Here is an 18834-nt window from a genome sequence, read left to right as displayed (position 1 = left end):
TGATTTTGTTCTTTCTTTACATTTTTTTTGGTCCCTATTTCCTAATTTATATTATTTTTTTGTTCAAATTGCTTTTTTTTTTTTTCTTTTTCTTTTTTTTTTTTTTTTTCCTTTTCTAAATTTTACATTGAATTCAAGAAAATCATGGAGAGAGAGAATTTACATTAATTGTTGTTTTGAGTACGAGGTATGATGATTTTTTAATTTACATTGTTCACTGATTTTTTTTTCCATGTATAATACACATTGTTAATGTGCTTTATTGATAATATTGATTTTCAAGGTTTCATATGAACCGAAAAAGTATATGGAAAAGAAAACTCTATTTTATCCTATTAGTATTTTTTATTTTTCATTTTTTGTCTATATTTTCTATAGTTCTCTTATTTTGTTTTCTCTCTTCTTCTTCTTTTTTTTTTTTTTTTTTTTTTTTTTTTTTTTTTTAATGTAATTAATATATTATTTTTCATTCAAATTGCTTATTTTATCTTTTGTAAATTTTATACTAAATTCAAGAAAATGATGGTGAGAAAGAATTTCTTATGGTTATTTTTTGTACGGGATATGATGATTTTTTAGCGTATTATGTTATTGAGTAGTTTTTTATTACTTTGTGTAATAGAAAAAAGATAGCACTATTATATGGACAAAATTTTCTTACAAACCGGTTTGTAGAAAATTTCTTACAACCCACATATAAGATTGACATGTGTCATTTGATACGTGAGAAGCACATATTATTTAAATAGCATGTACGAATAACATTAATAAAAAAAACATGTGCTTCTCACATATTTAAATGATACGTATCTTTTTTAAATGTGAGTGGTAGAAAATTTTCTACAAACCAATTTATAAGAAATTTTTGTCCCTATTATATTATATTAGTATTTTTCAGTTTTCATTTTTTATCTATATTTTCTATGCTTCTCTTCTTCCATTTTTTTTTTTTTTTTTATTATTATGAAACTAAATTATAAGGAAGAATCCCGCGCATAGCACGGATTACGAGCTAATTATGGGTTGAAAATAGAGATTGAGGATTATTGGACACGTGGTAGATGAAGTCGTGCAACACAACACCCAGCTCTTCTTCACGACGGGATTTTGTCGATCAGAAGAATTGTCAAAGCGAATGTTGGCCTCCTCTCTGTGTCTCCTTTCGTCGATAAGAGGATGAAGGAGCAGCTGTCAACAAAATACTCTCAGAGAACTTAGGGGCAACAAGATTTCTTCAACCATCAATTCAAAATTTCAACTACAAAGCTCATATCAATTTTACTTCACAATGACAACTCCCCTTTTGTCTTACAAGAGGTATGAACAAATATATTATAAACTATGGACACCCAACTGTACAAAAGGTGCTGCTGCAGTCTTTTGGCTGCAACAGCAATCCATACACAATTTTAATACAAACCATAGTCCTACAAGCCTTTCTAATCTTCGTTTCTTTTCTTCCTTTTTTGTCCCACCCCCTCTCCCTTTTTTTTTTTCCCTGTTTTCCCTTTTAAAGATTCGTGTAGTACATTCACGGCAAAGAAACAAAAAATATCTCCTTATTCACACTAGAGAAAATGAGAGATTTCAAGGTGTAGAATTTACTGAGATCTCTTGTGGCAGAGGAGAACTTGGCTGGTCCAAATGTGACGGGATGACAAGTTGCTGCAAAGCCTTGAGAGCTACTGTGAGCTGTGCAAATGACGGACGCAAGTTTGGATCGCTGGGAATTAATAGGCAGGAAGAGAAACCAATTAAACTGGATTTATTTAGTAAAGGAGTGATAATCAATGGTGTATGTTACTGTTCATATTTCTTTTACTTACGTCTGCCAACACTCCCAAATTATGCTAGCAACCACGGGATCCACTTCCTTGGGGATGTCAAGGCGACGATTCTGGAAACCTACTGCACCCACCACTTGCATTGGATTCATTCCATTCCAAGGTAATCTCAGAGTAGCAAGCTCCCACAGAATGATTCCAAAGCTATAGACATCACACCTGAAGAATATCCAACACAAGATATAATAACGTGATCCTACAGCTTCAGCAAGGCTGTAGACGGTGGTAAAATTCACTAGTTGCTGCCATGCCATAGCTAAAAGATTATAGAATCTTATTGCATGCTCAGTTTCATCCAGCCATATTATTAGCAGGGCGTTTTAGGCATCTTCCAAGACCAGAAAAGAACAAGTATTTGGTATTTCAATAGATACTCTCCTATCTACACTTCGTATGTATTTGATGAGTTAACATAACTGTGAAGCCCTGATCTTATTTAGAATGGACCTGAAATGATCTCCTCTAGTATCTTTCCCACCATGACTCTTCAGGACTACGACAATTCCAACAAGGCATCAAATCCATACCCAGCCCAGATTAAAACAGCAAGCCAAAACAGATAAGACCTTATACAGCAATTCCCTCAAGCACAAACAAGATGTGCCTAAGCAAGTAAACCATGGGACTACTGGAGCTTCCAGACATTATGAAAGATTAATGGATTAGGGTCTAGTTAGGTAGTATTACTAGTATAAGACGACAACTGAACATAAACTGAGTTGAATATACAAAATAGAAATAACTTAAAACAATAACTCACTTCTCATTTGAGGGCTCATTTCGGAGAACTTCAGGAGCCATCCACTCAGGCTAACACAGATAAAAGAAGAAAGGATGTCAAAGTAAGCTGATGCAAATTGTGTCATCTGGATAAACAATTGAAAATATTGAATAACAATCTCAGATTCTTACCGTTCCTGCAGTTGATTTGGATGACAAGAAAGTGTTGTGCTTTAAGCGTGACAACCCAAAATCAGATACCTGCATAGAAGAACTGTAGTCCGTCAGAAGTACCTTAAACATCTCCAATATTTGACAGCATACCGCTGTCTGTCACTTTTTATTTTATCTTTTGAACTTTCATGCAATTCTGTCACTTCTAATACAAAAAAGAGGGTATCATATAATTCCCCGTGCAGTGCATCAACCAGCTTGTTAAGTTTCTCCACCAATCTAAACAAGCTATATTCCAGCCTAACTTTCAGGCTAAACAAGCCATGCAACAATGGGCTTAGCACATAAACCATTTTTAAATTCAAACCAAAAGATTTCGAACCAAAATGATTCAGTATCCTAGGTAGACCAATATGTTAAATTATCACTTGTCCCAAAAGTTTAAACTAAGAACGGGTGAATTTTATAATTAAATTTAATATTCTAACACTCTCTCATGTGTAGGGCAACTCCCCATCAACAAGTGATGCTCAACACGTGGAATATTTTGATTAAAATAGGGGTAAATTGTGGAATTAAGATTTGAACTCAAGACCTCTATTAAACAACCAGAAATTCAGTCACTGTAAACACAAAATTACAAAATTTGTGGGTTATAGAAGAACCTGACTCCAAACTATCAAGAGATAATAAAACAATAATATTGATTATGTGAGCAGAAAGATAGTGAGGCAATTAACAAAAAATGAAAGCAAGAATTGGTGCGCCAAAACGACACTGAAACACAATCGTTATATACCTTGACATTCCAGTTCTTATCAACCAAAAGGTTCGGTGACTTCAAATCCCGGTGAACAATTGTGGGTGTGCTGGTATGCAAGCAATTCATGCCTCTTGCCTGCAAGATGGCAAGAGCTTTAATCATGGGTATGGATGTAAATGCTCTTCAAATAGAACACAGTATTGATAATGTCGTACCACATCAAGAGCCATTTTTATTCTGCGCTTCTCATCAATTTGACACTGAGGACGATGAAGAATCCGATATAAGCTTCCCCTGAAATATCAAACTTCAGTAACACAAATTATGACGTGAAAGTAGGACACAACTATGTATGCATTTACATACCAATCAACATGTAAAATTTTCAGGGACTAATATAATCTGATATTGGATGAATGTTGTTTTGCAAAATATCCAACTCATTATGTATGACAACAAAGTGAGGCACAGAATTATACCTTGGAAGAAACTCAGTAATGATAGAAAGGTTTGGAGGACGAGTAACAGCACCCATGAAAAGAACAACATTTGGATGCCGCAGTCTAAGCATTATCCGTACCTTATATTACAGAAGAGAAATGAAAAATGCAGGTCAATGATTTTGGATTGATTCCAAATTAGAGCCCATGGACCGGAAAAAACAGAAAAAAAAAAAAATAAACAAGAGACTTGGCCCACAATTCTTGTTATGTCATTCTATTCTATCACCAAATGTCGATTCTTTTTTTTTTATAAGTGCAAATTTTATTTCAAAACAGCGTAAGGCGCCACAATTAAAAGTTGGGTTCTGTAGCTTAGGGGATTCTTGTAATCGGGGAGACATTAAGAAATTGAAATTGGATTGGAATTCTCATAATGGAATCTGTTTCTTTCATATAAGGCAGCAAAAGGTGTTTGCAACAGCGTCATTTGTAGTGCCATCACATCCTGCTCCCTCATTGGCACTGCTGCTACTGCTACCACATCAGACTCCAGCCATCAACAAGGCAATACCACCACTGCAGCAATGCATGATTATTTTCCAGAATTTTCATTTTTTTTTTTTGTTTTGTTGGTGGTCTAGATATTCAGAATTGCAGAGCAGCATTTCTTACCATCTCAGGTAATTATAAAAGGCATAGTTGAGTTGAACTAATTATGTTCTGACTAACATTATTTTGTCCTATTTCCTAGGTATCCAGATATGACATGTTTAAACGTAAGGCTCTCAATTTAATTTTTCCTTAACTTGAATCAAAAAGAGCAATATCACTTTTTTTTCTTTCTTTCGAAATATCATCAAGAGCAACATCACATGCATATAGAATGCCAATTCATTGCTTACTTCTCTTTTGAACTCAGCCAAAGCAGCACCTGAGAAATCCTGGTCTAAGAACTTCTTCACAGCAACCTCCTGTCATTCAAAATTTACCAGAAGAAAATTAGAAAGTAGCTCTTTTTTTTTTTTTCTTTTTTTTCTTTTTTTAATGTTAAGACATTAGATACTAATAATACCAGACACTGATAGAGAATCGTCCACATCTAATCTAATATCTAATATAATATATAATGGCAGGAACTACACAGAACATCAAAGCATCTTCAAGATGGAAGGAATTATACAGAGCAAAATAAAAAAGGACAGCAAGATTTTACAATGCTTAGCAACTATATGTACTAAAAAAAAGGAATTGTAGAACTCACCGTGCCATTCAAATCTGCATGATAAACTTCTCCATATGAACCTATGCGCAAGGAAAATGAATTAAAAAAATTACAAAACTCTAAAAAAAACAAAAGGTTATTGCTATGCAAGGATTGGAATAAACAAGCCCCTCCTCCTAGTAGTTAATTTATTAAGTATGACACTAGTACAAAGCTACAAAAATAAGATGCACTGTTTAAGTCTTCAAATAAATTTACCATTCTTTTCATAGCCAGAAAAGAAAGTATGTATGTATGTTATATGCATGCCTGTGTTTTTATGTGTATATGTGTATGTATTACCAATTGTTAAGATAATGGTAAGTTGTCACCATTTTCCATTAGTTGAGACTTTCGAGACCATTGTAATTTATTTCTAATAAAAGTGTATTGCCTATAGTCTATGGAGTGCGGTTTGGGTTTATGCCTGATGGGTGTGTTAGTTGTGTGTAGTTTAAAAAAAGGTTCAAGGGCCTTTCCCTTTCTCTCTCTTTCTTTTCTGGCTATAAAAAGAATGGTAAATTTCTTTGAAGAAAAAAACAAATTTCACAATGATACCATGATTGCAAAACATAACAAAGATATAAAACAAGTCATATGCACTACCTAATCCAATCCTTTCACCAATAACCAGTTCTTCCCAAGGAATTTCACATTCTCCTACATCAAACATTTGATCAACCCTATTTGTGCTGGAATCAACAGACGGGCTAGGATTTTCTGGATTCTTCAATTTCAAATTTGTCCCCATAACTCTATCGTGCGTGGACTTTCTACGATCATGGAAACCAATTCCATGCTCTTCATGTTCTTTAACCACATCTGTTGTGTCACTTTGCAATTCCTCCCCATTCCTGGGGCGTTCTCCCTTTAGATTAGCATTCAGGTCCTCAACCAAAGGCAACCTATTTTTAAACTGACCTTTGCTAGCTTGCAACATGGAACTGGTGACACTGGCAGAATTTTCCCCATCAGTGTCTCTACTGGACGCATTTGAATTACCAGATGATTTGAAACTGTCACCATAGATCTTGCCAGTCTTAGCCGAACTGGTGGAAGCTAACGATGACTGATTATAGTCATTAGGTTCCCGATTAATTCTTGGAAACAGACCCTCAATATAATCATACTCCTTTTTCTGAGGGACTTCATTACAAGCATATCGATTCTTCCACATCAATGGTGCAGGGGGTCGACCAGAAACAGGGTTATTTCTCAGTCTCTGAAGTTCATCGACTTTATTCTCTGTAGCTTTGTTATGCACAGAAGTTTTGCCAGTTCCTTTTATCTGGAATGGATTAAGATCTGCGAAGAGGTTTTTGGGGTCCTCGGAGGTATTTTGGTTATACGGAACTACATTCAGATTCATCCTCACACCATCACCAACTGCAGGGACCATGCGACTGCCTTTATACATGGAGGTGCCAATGCCTGATGAGGAAATATGATCTGACTGATCAGGAGTTGGCCTATTAGATGTACCAGACGAACCAACAACAGTATCACCACTTGCAGGCAGGAATGGGGGTATGGACTCGGACTTTTCAGAACTTGACCTTTTATCCAAGGGTGAGCTACTCTCCACTTCAGCATTTTGACTGCTGCCCTCGCCAAGTAAAGTCTTTGGTCTGAAGTAAGCAACTCCACTGTCATTAGAGGAATGGAGAGATGGGATTTTGTTTACTTTTGGATTATATGGGTTAAAGGTAGCTTCGTTTGCACTTGGAGCATCAGCTGGTATGAGATATCCAGGAACTCCCATTAGATCAACCAAAAACTCCCTGAAGGCGAAAAGATATACATTAGACCCATGTAGAAGCATAAATAGTTAACAAAAATTTTTATTATCAAGGTTTACACGCGCACATACACACAGCAATTTGCATGCATCTCACAAAGATATACTTAATGCATATAAGAGAACAAACCATGGGACATGCATGAATTTTGGAATTTGATTGGGTTATAGAGGAAAAACTTTTTTTTAAAAAAAAAAAAATAATAAAAGAAAAAATAAAAGGAAGAGATGGGGGAGGGAGAAAGATGGAGCATGAGAAATACATAACAACTTTATACATAACAGAGAAAAATAAAAAGGTTTAAGTACAGAAACGAATAAAACTCACAAAGAAAGCTCATAATGGAGAACATCTAAGTTGTAGACTAGATCAATACATGGATAAAAATGAAGTTACTGGATAAATTTTCTCAGATGTTGAAATTACTTCTAAGTAACTTTATGACGTGCATACTAAATCAATACATGAATAAATGCAGAGGGAGTATGTACAAGATCAGGCAAAAGTAACCATTAATTAGGACATCTAACTTGGGACTGACATCTGATTAACAAAGGAGTTGGTGAAGGAAAATAGTGATTGCCAAAAATAAGTTAATTTCTAGAAATTCTCCCCAAGCACATCCCTTTCAGGATGTAATTTCTCAAAGTCAAATAACCTGTACCGAAGTGGCTTTCCTGCTTAAGATTAAAAAAAAAAAATGGTTACTTAATGGAGAAGAAATATGTGTTATGTCGGTGACATACTCTCATTTTATATTTATTCAGTTTGAAGAGAAACATCCACAAGAACCTTAACATATAGATGAAGGTAAGAATATTAGCCAAGTATTAATGTATTTGTGGTCAAATTTTACTTTGCAAAGAATTTGCACTCCCTTCCACTTGAGTATTCACCTTGTCAATATGTAAAATTCCAAACATTGGCATTTGAAGGATCACTTCCAAGGGGATAGCGAGGTACTTGCGGGGCCACACATTAATGCTACAATTTAATAGTAATTGCAATAAGACACAAACCTCCCTATATCACGCACATTATAAAGCTATTGTTTTGGTCACTGTATTCACCTTGTCATATCACGCACATTACCAAAGTAAAAATTTGGTAAAAGGTAGGAATAGATCCTTTGAATACTAAGCAAAACTCACATTCACAGACAAATATCAGCTGATTATCTCAGTTACAAAAATCTATATCCCACTGAGCATACAAAAATAAATGCCCATCATTATCAATAAAGGCCAACAAAAAGGAAAAAAGCACAAGTCATAACCTTTCATCCTTCAACTTTATTATGTTGACAGCACCATCCTCAACCCCGGTGTAATGACTACCTTTTACTAGTCTACAAGGCATCCTCATATTGTCAGCTAATACCTACATCAACAGAAACAGATAAAATGAGTATACATCTCCAATTAGCCCCCTAACTCATATTGTTAGAGGAATTTCATATAGATCATTAGTTAACCCCGAGTATTTTATAGTTTGATTAAAAAAAATTTCCAAAACAAAGAACAATTAGAAAAAAAAAATTGCACAATCATAAAGCAGAAAACTTTCAGCAAAATGATTTTTTTATGTCAATAGACAGAAAGCACTCACTAAATAGTGCCGACTCAATATTTTTTACAGGACCTCACCCAGATCAAATAAAACAGTATAGATAGACATCCTCTAAATTTGGTTCGAAACCAGATGACTTTTTTACTTGAACATTTTTTTTACTAATGAACAACATCGCATAATGGGCATGAATGGACAAAATTGGAGCATCTATTTTTTACTTGAAAATAGAATTCTCGCCCATGGTTGTCGAAATCATATGGGCTTCTCACCCATGGTTGTCGGAGATGGTTGAAGATCATAGGTGGAGTTTTTCTTCTGGTTGAATCTATCAAAGAACAACCAGAGGAGGTGTTGATGGTTTTTTGAGATTTGATTTGCCTTTTTCCACAAACCTGGTTTGTGAGGCTGTGCATCAGTATAATCTGTGTTTTCTGGACTTCTTAAAGAAATTTGCAATTTTGGCGGCAATGGTGACATTTCCAACACCTGTGTAGCGTACTAATAGGTTGCACAGTATGCTAAAACAACAGACTGGGTGGCAGATAGAAAAGCAACAGACCATTCAATAAGCAGTAAACGACGGGACATTAAGTACACATTGAAACGGCAAATCGTACAGCATGGAGGATGATGATGGGTAAGTTGGCCTAAACGACAAGTCGTTTTTGAGCCCCCCCCCCCCCAAAAAAAAAAGGAAAATTGATGCTGCTCCATCTGTGTTGTTTATGAAATTTGATGTGTTGCCAAGGACATTCTTGGTATTTGATATTTTGATCATAGACAAGTCAGACTTTCGAAAAAAAAAAAGAAAAAAAGAGTAGAGTTAGAAATTGAATCATTATCAGAATTTTCAGATTGAGTGTTCTATTGATGTGGTGAAACTTCAAAAAATAGTGGAGGAGGGTCGTATTTATGAGTTCCTTGCAGGTTCAAATTCCAAATATGATCGTGTTTGAGTTCAAATTTTGAGAAAGGAGCCTCTACCATCTATTCGAGAAGTGTTTGCATATGTTCAGAATGAGGAGTCGTCGAGTTGCTATGCTCTACTCTTCCTCTCAGGAACGATCTGCCTTAGTTACTGCAACGGGGATTCTAGGGATCGTGATGGAGGAAAAGCAAAGGATGTTACTTAAGATAAAAAGGATAAATTATTCTGTGATCATTGTAATAAATCACACATACCCAAGAGACTTGTTTGAAGGCTTCCTGGTCATCCTACTAGAGGTAGAGGAGGTTGTTCTGGCAATGTTATTCGGCCTTAGGCTATTACTCTTTCACATATGATCCGACACCTACTCCTAGCCCTTCCACTCCTGACATTAGGACTCTCAGCAAGGAAAAGCTAGAAACACTCCATTGGCTTATGTCACAACTAGAGCCACCCACCACTGCATCTTCCTCCTTTGCCCATTCAGGTCATTTCACTTCATCTTTGAATGCAACCTCCACTAGTAACTTATTGAATGTTCAAGCTCGATTTTTTTAATTTTGTTTCGAACACGAGCCAAGCTTAAGCTTGTCATTGAGCTAGATAATTTGTTCAAACTGATTTATTTATTTTTCTAACGAACTCAAACTTGTTTACAAGCTGCTCAATTAACTTATTCATTCCTTATATAAAGTTAATATTGTGAGTGTTTATTTTTTTTTGTAAATCCATAATAATCATTCTTAAGATTTTATCATTTGAGTTAATCAGATAAATTAACCTGAAACTTAAACAATTCAATCTTGACTACAAGTGTAAGTTTTATAGCATGTATATACATTCATTATACCCACACACATATATATGTATACATTAACACACACATGTACACGCATAAACACATATATCTATATCAAAACTCATAATCACAATTATTCAAGCTATATTTATCACATTAGGAAGAGAATTTCCTTTTATCTTTCGAAATACTTAAGATGTTTGCATTACAAAGTTAAAAACAATACTATAAAAAAATAATAGAAATGAAGTAAAATGAGTTTATATGAGTTCGACTTGTTTAATAAACGAGCCTAAATTTATGTTCAAGCTCGGTTTGTTTATTAAACAAATCGAACTCGAGTCGAGCTCAAACTGTTTACGAATAACTCAGTTCATTTACAGACCTAGTGTTGACACAAATTGATTATATTTTTGTGTCCCATTTGTGTCCTCAATCAAGAGTTTTTATTTGAAAAATCATAATTGTCTCACCATCTAATTTATACAATGATACAAGACATCATGAAGAAAATAAGCAAAAAGTACTTTTTTGACTTTTTATCATAACATCAAGAGAAGCAAACAAGGAGAATAAATAAGTATGTAGTTATTAATTAGAAAGACTGGACATTATGGAGGTTTTTTCTGAGTTTCATGCTAGAGAAGTTTTTGAGAAGAGTTTGAATGCTTCTTTTATTTCTCTTATTCCTAAGATTCCAGGAGCCATGTCTCTCAAAGATTTCCGGCCTATAAGCCTGGTAGGAGGTATCTATAAGATTATTGCTAAAGTTTTAGCCAACAGATTGAAGACGGTTATGGACAAGGTTATCTCTAAATCCCAGAGTGCTTTCATCAGAGGGAGGCAGATTCTTGATCCAATCCTTATTGCGAATGAATGCCTTGATAGTCGCATTAAATCAAGGGAGCCGGGAGTCATTTGCAAAATGGATTTAGAAAAAGCTTATGACCACGTTAATTGGGACTTCCTGTTGTATATGTTGAGGAGATGCGGCTTTGGGGGTAAGTGGTGTTCGTGGATAGCTCGGTGCATTTCCTCTGCGAAGTTTTCAGTGCTAGTTAATGGTTCACCCCATGGTTTTTTCAGTAGCTCGCGTGGCCTGAGGCAAGGAGACCCTTTGTCCCCACTGTTGTTTGTGTTTGTTATGGAGGCGCTGAGTCGGATGATTACAGCGGCAGTGAGTGGGGGTGTGTTGGATGGATTCAGTGTGGGGGAAGCTTCTTTTTCCCACCTTTTGTTCGCTGACGATACATTGATTTTCTGTGATGCAAGCTCTTCTAAGGTTCGGAATTTGCGAGCTCTCTTGCTCTTATTCGAGGCTGTATCGGGTCTTAAGGTTAATTTGGCTAAATCCAGCATTATTCCAGTGGGGAATGTCGCTCACGTGGGAAGGTTAGCCGAGATTTTAGAGTGTGAAGTTGCTCATTTGCCTGTGATGTATCTGGGTCTTCCTTTGGGGGCTCCTTACAAGTCTACTCGTATCTGGGAGGGAGTTATTGAGAAGGTTGAAAAAAGACTGGCTAGATGGAAAAGGTTATACCTCTCCAAGGGAGGGAGAGTGACCCTTATCAAGAGCACGCTCTCTAACTTGCCAACGTACTATATGTCTTTGTTCCCTATGCCGGTGAGCGTTGCTTCGCGCATTGAGAAGTTGCAACGCGATTTTCTTTGGGGTGGAATGGGTGATGAGTTTAAATACCATTTGGTGAGTTGGGAGAAGGTGTGTAATCCTATTTCGAAGGGGGGGCTGGGCATTAGGAAGTTGGTTCAGTTCAATCGAGCATTGCTAGGTAAATGGTTATGGCGATATGGCATGGATAGAGATGCTTGGTGGAGAGTCGCGGTAGATTCCAAATATGGTAGTATGTGGGGGGGGGTGGTGCTCCCGAGAGGTGTCTGGGGCGCATGGAGTAGGGTTGTGGAAGTTTATAAGGAAAGGATGGGAGAAATTCTCTAACCTTCTTAGGTTCGAGGTGGGGGATGGGAGCAGGATTAGATTTTGGCATGACTTGTGGTGTGGGGATTCAATTCTGAAAGAAGTCTTTCCTGATCTCTTTGGCATTGCTCGGGTGAAGGATGCGTCAGTGGCCGATAATGTGGAAAGTGTGGGAGGGTCCACTCATTGGAATGTCAGCTTCGGTAGAGAGGCTCATGATTGGGAAGTCGATGTTTTTTCCTCCTTTTTCCAGGCACTGGGCGACACTAAGGTGAATCTTGAGAGGGCTGATTGTCTCAAATGGGTTCCGTCCAAGAAAGGTCTGTTTGGGGTGAAGTCATTTTTTGGTTCTATGATGGGTTCTGGAGGTACGTGGTTCCCATGGAAGTGTGTGTGGCGGTCTCAGGCTCCCCAGAGGGCAGCCTTCTTCACGTGGTCTGCAGCTCTAGGCAGTATACTTACCTTGGACAATCTTAGGAGAAGGCACATTATTATTGTGGATAGATGCTGTCTGTGCAAGAGGGATGGGGAATCAGTGGACCATATACTTCTGCATTGTGACTTAGCCTATTCTCTTTGGAACAATATCTTCTCCCGCTTTGGTATTTCGTGGGTCATGCCTAGGAGGGTACGGGACTTAGTTGATGGTTGGTGGAAGTCTGGGAGACCGGGGAGCGCTACTACATGGAAGATGGTACCTGTTTGCCTTTTTTGGTGTATTTGGAGAGAGAGAAATCTTAGGCATTTTGAGAACCTAGAGAGCTCCCTAGAGGAGGTGTTGGAGTTATTTCTCCATACACTGTATATCTGGTCGATGGCTTATCTGTACCCTTTATCTATCAGCTTTGCTGATTTTCTTGCTTCTTTTGCTCTTTCTAGTTAGGTGTTTCCTGTTGTATACTTCTAGTGTACGTAGGGGCGCCTTACGCTCTCAATAAAACTATCATTATTTATCAAAAAAAATTAGAAAGACATCAATTTTTTTAAAGTAATTTCATTATCATTAATTAAGCACAAAAAGGTGCAATCCTTGTACATAGGGAGTACAAAAGAGAACCGCTACTCTGAAAAATAAGAAGAAAAAAAATTCAAAAATCTTTTTTTGATAAGTAAATTCAAAAAATCTGCAAAACTAGAAACAAGCAAACTATGATGAGAAGATATCCAAGTATATAAAGTGTTGATCGCAATCTTCCACAACTATGTCACCAAAGTCTCTATATCTTCAAAGCTCCGAGCATTCTGCTCTTGCCAAAGTTAAGCACAATGGAGCCAACCTCCATACTTCCATAATTGTACCACGCCAACCTGTCATCCTCAACTAACCGATAAATCAATCACCCGTCTAGGTATAACCCACTCTACACCAAACAGATTAAGAATGGAACTCCATAATTCTTTTGCTACTTCATAATAAATCAGTAAATTAACAATAGACTCTCAACTCTTCTTACACATACAACACCACTCAACCACTACAACATTTCTCTTTCTCAAATTATGGAGCGTCAATATTTTCCCTAATGTTGCTGTCCACACAAAAAACGCCACCCGCAAATTAAAACCAATTATTAAGTATTTTTAATTTTTGAAAAATTTAAGAGTAATAAATAAAGGTGTCGTGGAATTGTTGGTTTGTAGGAGGGGACAGTTCGGAATACACTACAATTTAGAAGTTTGGAAGATGATTCACCAATGCTTAATGTGGCGTATAGTGTATTTGGAGAGAATGCAATGCTCGGAACTTCAAAGATTGATTGATTCTAGTATAAGGGGTATTTCTTAAAAGGTTTAAAGAAAACAAACCTATTTACATTTCACTACATCAACTTTTCATTTCATTTCCAAAAACAATTTTCCTTTTCCTTCTCATTCCTTTTTCTACATTGCGCTTAAAACTAAAACTGCTTTTTTGAAAGAACATTAATGACATGTTTTCTACACCAATTAATATCATGCTTGATAAGCTCTGAACCTATGACCAACCTCAACCCACCCCCACCTTCAAAAATGCTTTTTGAAAACAAAACTAAAATTCCAGCTTAGCCAATTTTACCAGATACTTCATGATAAATATCATCTTACAAAAAAAAAACTCAAAGCACACGAAGTAACTAAGCCACCCTGCCACAAGCAACTAAGATGGTACTGCTCAAGCTGGCTTGGTTCAAGATCATGGAGTGGATGTTTTAGGCGGAGAAAGAACCCATATAATCTTATAGCCTGGCATCAAATGGAATATACCAAATTTGGCCTGGAATTTCAATAACCAGTATAGACACAAGAAACAGATCCAAAAGATATTGCCTATAGAGCCTAAAGTCAATAATGAAAGTCCGATAGCTGACCTTGAAAAGCAAAGCACGGTGTCGAGAAAGGCCAACATTTATCGACCCAATAGGCAACACACTTGTGGGAAGAGATGTCCTCAACTCTGTTCTCCTCTCCATCCACCGTGCCGACATTATCTCAGCATTCTTCACAGGCCCACCCATGTGTCCATTAACTAGTTCAGCAAGCCTTTTTGCCAACACATCAAACTCAGCTACAGGGCAGTCTAGAGCAATACAGTGTGCAATTTGCAGCAACTCTTCTAGAGCAGGATCGATTGTGCGATTGACCATTACAACTTCAAAGCCAGAACTCCCAAGGTTTGTTTCAAGATCTGTGAGACACGGCATCTTTCCTTGGTTTGCTGAATCTGTGGAAAGCCCGAATACATCATAAAAACCATCCACCACTCTATCCTCATAGTCAAGCACATTGTACTCCTGGTGAACCAAAAAACCCAACACATGTCAAGCCAAATAGAAGAAGCACGAAAACATTTTTTAAACTTAAGTATAAATCCAAGCAAAACATAATCAAGCATGAACATAAAGCAAACATCTAAGGATATCATAATAAAGTTGGCTCAATATCCAGTTGCACCCTTTTTTTTTTTTCTTTTGATAAGTAGATAAGTAATATCCAGTTGCACCAGTTGAAGTGTAGATTCTACATATCTGAAATCCCTTCTGCATTCTAAATTGCAACATGAATAAGGAAAGATATCTGAAAAAGTACGATGTTATTTTTTTGAAACCATGGAAGTCTTTCTTCTTCCTCCTCTCTCTTACTAACAGTATGCTGACCAAAACATCATTATTTATTGTTAACAAGCAACATTAAAAAATAACAACAAAAAGCATAAAAGTCAACTATGCAGTTTCAATAATCAAACTAAATTTGTAATTCAAACTGACTAAACTGGGAGGGAAAAAAAAAATTCCACTTCGGAATTTTTCTAGTTTGCCTAAAGTAAAGTGCATAGTTCAAAGTTATTACATTTCTCCCTACTTGATTTTATTTGGAAAGCAAAAGTTCCATCCAATTATCAAAGCAAATTATCCCCGTATAAATCACAAATACCCAGTTTAGCACACAATAATCATCATACTCAAGAAATGTTCAAGAAGATAAAATTAACAAACTCAGAAACAAATGAGATTTTTCACATTTTTTTTTTATGAATAATTCAGATCTCATTGAGAAAAAAAAAAGGTTAAACCCTCGTACACAAAAAGTATACAATAGGGACTCAACCCTATAAGCTGCTACAATGTAAAAAGCTAATCAAATCAACCAAATTTGTAGAGACAAAATTAGGAACATTAACAAGAACCCAACCCAAGAGAGATCTCAAAAAAGAAGATTTTAGAAAGAGCACGTTTGTCTCACTATCCTCGAAAATATGATGATTCATTTCTCTCCAAATGCTCCACATTAAGAGGGTAGGAATAACTTTCCAGATAGCCTCTTTGGGATGTCCCACCCTTGTACTATCCAGCAATGAAGAAGTTCTTGGATGTTTGCTATGCATAACCCATGAGACTCCAAAAAGATTAAGAATCAATTGCCAGAGAGCCAAAGTATACTCGCAGTGGATGAAAAGGTGATTAGTCGTTTCCTCGTTCTTTTTACATAGACAACACCAATTAGCAAAAGATAAGTCCCTTTTTCACGTTTTTGGGACTTCAATCTTCATAAACCAAATTTTTCCTTGCTTAACCGTGAGTGACACAGGATTTAGACGCTTCACCCTATTTAACACTCCTAGATTATAATAATCCCCATGCAGAAGTAGATAGCAATAGGAATTCACAAAAAAATGCCAAAAACTATAAAAAAATAAAAATAAAAAAAAAAGCCCCAATGACAGAACTAGAAATGTCACCAGAAAAAATAAAAAACTTTGGAGAAATAAAATTCAAGAAACTTTGGATAAGAATCTGCAATTGATGTTCCTCACTTGGCATGAACCAAATTCCAGCGATATTCAGGTTGGTTCTGTAAAATATCCTGTGGAAAGTAACTTTTGGAGGGAATACACAGGAAACTTATTCTACTTTAAAGTTGACCCATTTCATGAGAACTACTTGCAGAAACCACTTACAACATAGTTTTATTTTCATGAACAAAAATATCCACTACTTTGCCCCAATCAACACCACTTCCAACTCAGGCAGCAAATACTTCAATACAAATCACCAAAACTCAAGGAAATATTGGTAACCGAAGCTCATATGGTACAATCTAGAAACATTCAAAACTCAAAAATGGTTCAGGAAAAATAAACTCAGCCACTTGCTATGTTCTTTTGCACGAACCAGATTCTGCCAAACTGGCTGTCGATTAAGCAGAATTTTGACAATCTGCACTAATCAACATCCATCCAAAACCGTATGCTTATACACACCAAGTAAACCACTATAAATTAAGCTCATATGGTACAACTCCCCACATGCTACATGCAATCACAACTCATGAACCAAGGTACCCCTTATGTCTGAGTAAATTAAAACAAATTTGGAACTGTCAAAAGCCTCTAAATCAAGCTCGTACCGTACATTTCACTACATACCATTTCAATCACATATCATTGAACCAAGTTTCCTCCAATTCAAAGGTGATTTAAGCAAATTTTAAGCAGTTGGCATAAATGAACAGTAAAATGCCCTAATTTAAACCAATCCAAAACCCAATACAAAATTACTTAGAAATAGCTAAGAAAGCTAGCAAAAACCGCCAATTCAAGATCATTCACTACCATCAATACCAAAAACTTCACCGAATTTCATATCCAAGTGTTTCAGCAAAACTCACCCAATACTGCCTCGATAGCGCCTCCGCCGTGACCCCGTCCTTAACCCTCGTCGAATCGATCTGATGACCGCCCAAGCTCAGCAGCGTCGCGGCGCGGATCTGATCCTTCTCCGGATCGTCTTGGCACTCCGATTTCGATGCGCTGATCGCCATGGCCAGCTGAATCTGGTACTCCTCCTCCTCCGACATATAGTCAGCGGGATTGGCCGCCGCGGCGGATGGTGCGGAAACCGTGGTGCTGCTAGCCGGAGGCGGCGAAGGCGATAAAGGACTCGCCGGAGCGGCGCCGGAGCTCTGGCCTTGCCCGTAAATCGCGCTGTTATCGGAGGCGCACGATGGTGTCGTCGCAGTGGTTGGGCTAGGGTTTTCGTTCGATCGGATGGGGTCGTGATTGCTCCCTAAGTGAAGCTTCTTGAAAATGTGCTTCATCTCTTTCCCTCACTTTCTCGCTCTTTGTCTCTGTCTATCTCTTCACTTTCTCACCGTTTTCGCTCTATTTTCCCTCTCTCTCTCTCTCTCTCGCTTTCTTTTGGTTTCGGGGTGCCAAGGGAGAGGAAAGTGTAGGAGGGGAAACTTAAACGAGGTGGGACTGTCAACTGCGTGCATATAATATGTTGCAGAATAATCCTAGTCTTCTTCCTCCCCCATTTATCCCCCTCTGTTTCACACGACATCACCTCTGTGGTAGATAAATGTGAATATCACTATTTTTCTAGAGGCTCAGCGCATCTCCGACAGTAATTGTAATTTTAAATGCTTAAAATACTTAATTTCCTATTTTATCTATTTTTTTTTAATATAAATTAAATTTTAACATATTATCTATCTCATTCTGTACCTTTTTTTAAATATTATTCTTCAATAATTTTTTTTTTTATTTTTTTTTCTAATTCATTTTGTTGTGAAAGTTGAAAGAGAGTGAGAGAGAGGGAAAAAGATGACCAGATGGGAGAAAAAAGAATAAAAAAACAAACTAGAAGCGCTTAATTGTCAATTGAAATAATTGCTAGAAGAATGAATTGAGGAAAAGTCCCGTACACCTTTCAAAATATTATTTAATTGACAATATCCTTTTAAACTTTTAATTAAAACAATGTCTTTTTAAACTATTCAAAAAATTGTTAATGTCTTCAAGGTTAACAAAAATACAAAAATGACCTTAAAAACTTTTTCAATATAACAAAAATACTCTTATAAATTTGAAAAAAAAAAAATTTTAATTTTTTTGAAAAAAACGAAAATTTATATTTTAAAAAAAGGAAAAAAAATTAATTTCTTTAAAACAACAAAAAAAAAAAGAGAAAAACTTTTTTAATTTACAAACTCTCAAAATTATATTTACCTGTTTTTTAAAGTAGCAGTTTAAATTATTGTTAAATTTAAAATTTAATAATAATTTTCCCCATCACATAAAAAATTATACACGTATTTTTGCTTTTTCTTATTTTTT

General features: G+C 36.4%; 1 protein-coding gene across 1 annotated transcript; it reads right to left on the bottom strand.

Moving 5' to 3' along the window:
• Nucleotides 1-1252: 1252 nt before the first annotated feature.
• On the bottom strand, nucleotides 1253-18055 carry LOC133851063 (serine/threonine-protein kinase EDR1). Its single transcript, XM_062287366.1, has 13 exons — nucleotides 17385-18055; nucleotides 14588-15010; nucleotides 8281-8384; nucleotides 5812-6986; nucleotides 5206-5246; nucleotides 4847-4915; nucleotides 3981-4081; nucleotides 3717-3795; nucleotides 3538-3636; nucleotides 2757-2825; nucleotides 2605-2654; nucleotides 1827-2003; nucleotides 1253-1723 (listed from the first exon to the last, which is right to left on the bottom strand). Exons 1-13 carry the CDS (start codon nucleotides 17811-17813, stop codon nucleotides 1588-1590), a joined length of 2952 nt encoding a protein of 983 aa, XP_062143350.1. The 5' UTR covers nucleotides 17814-18055; the 3' UTR covers nucleotides 1253-1587.
• Nucleotides 18056-18834: the final 779 nt, after the last annotated feature.

This window comes from Alnus glutinosa, chromosome 12 (genome assembly GCF_958979055.1).
Source record: "Alnus glutinosa chromosome 12, dhAlnGlut1.1, whole genome shotgun sequence".
NCBI lineage: Eukaryota > Viridiplantae > Streptophyta > Magnoliopsida > Fagales > Betulaceae > Alnus > Alnus glutinosa.
This window is presented reverse-complemented; position numbering and strand designations above follow the sequence as displayed.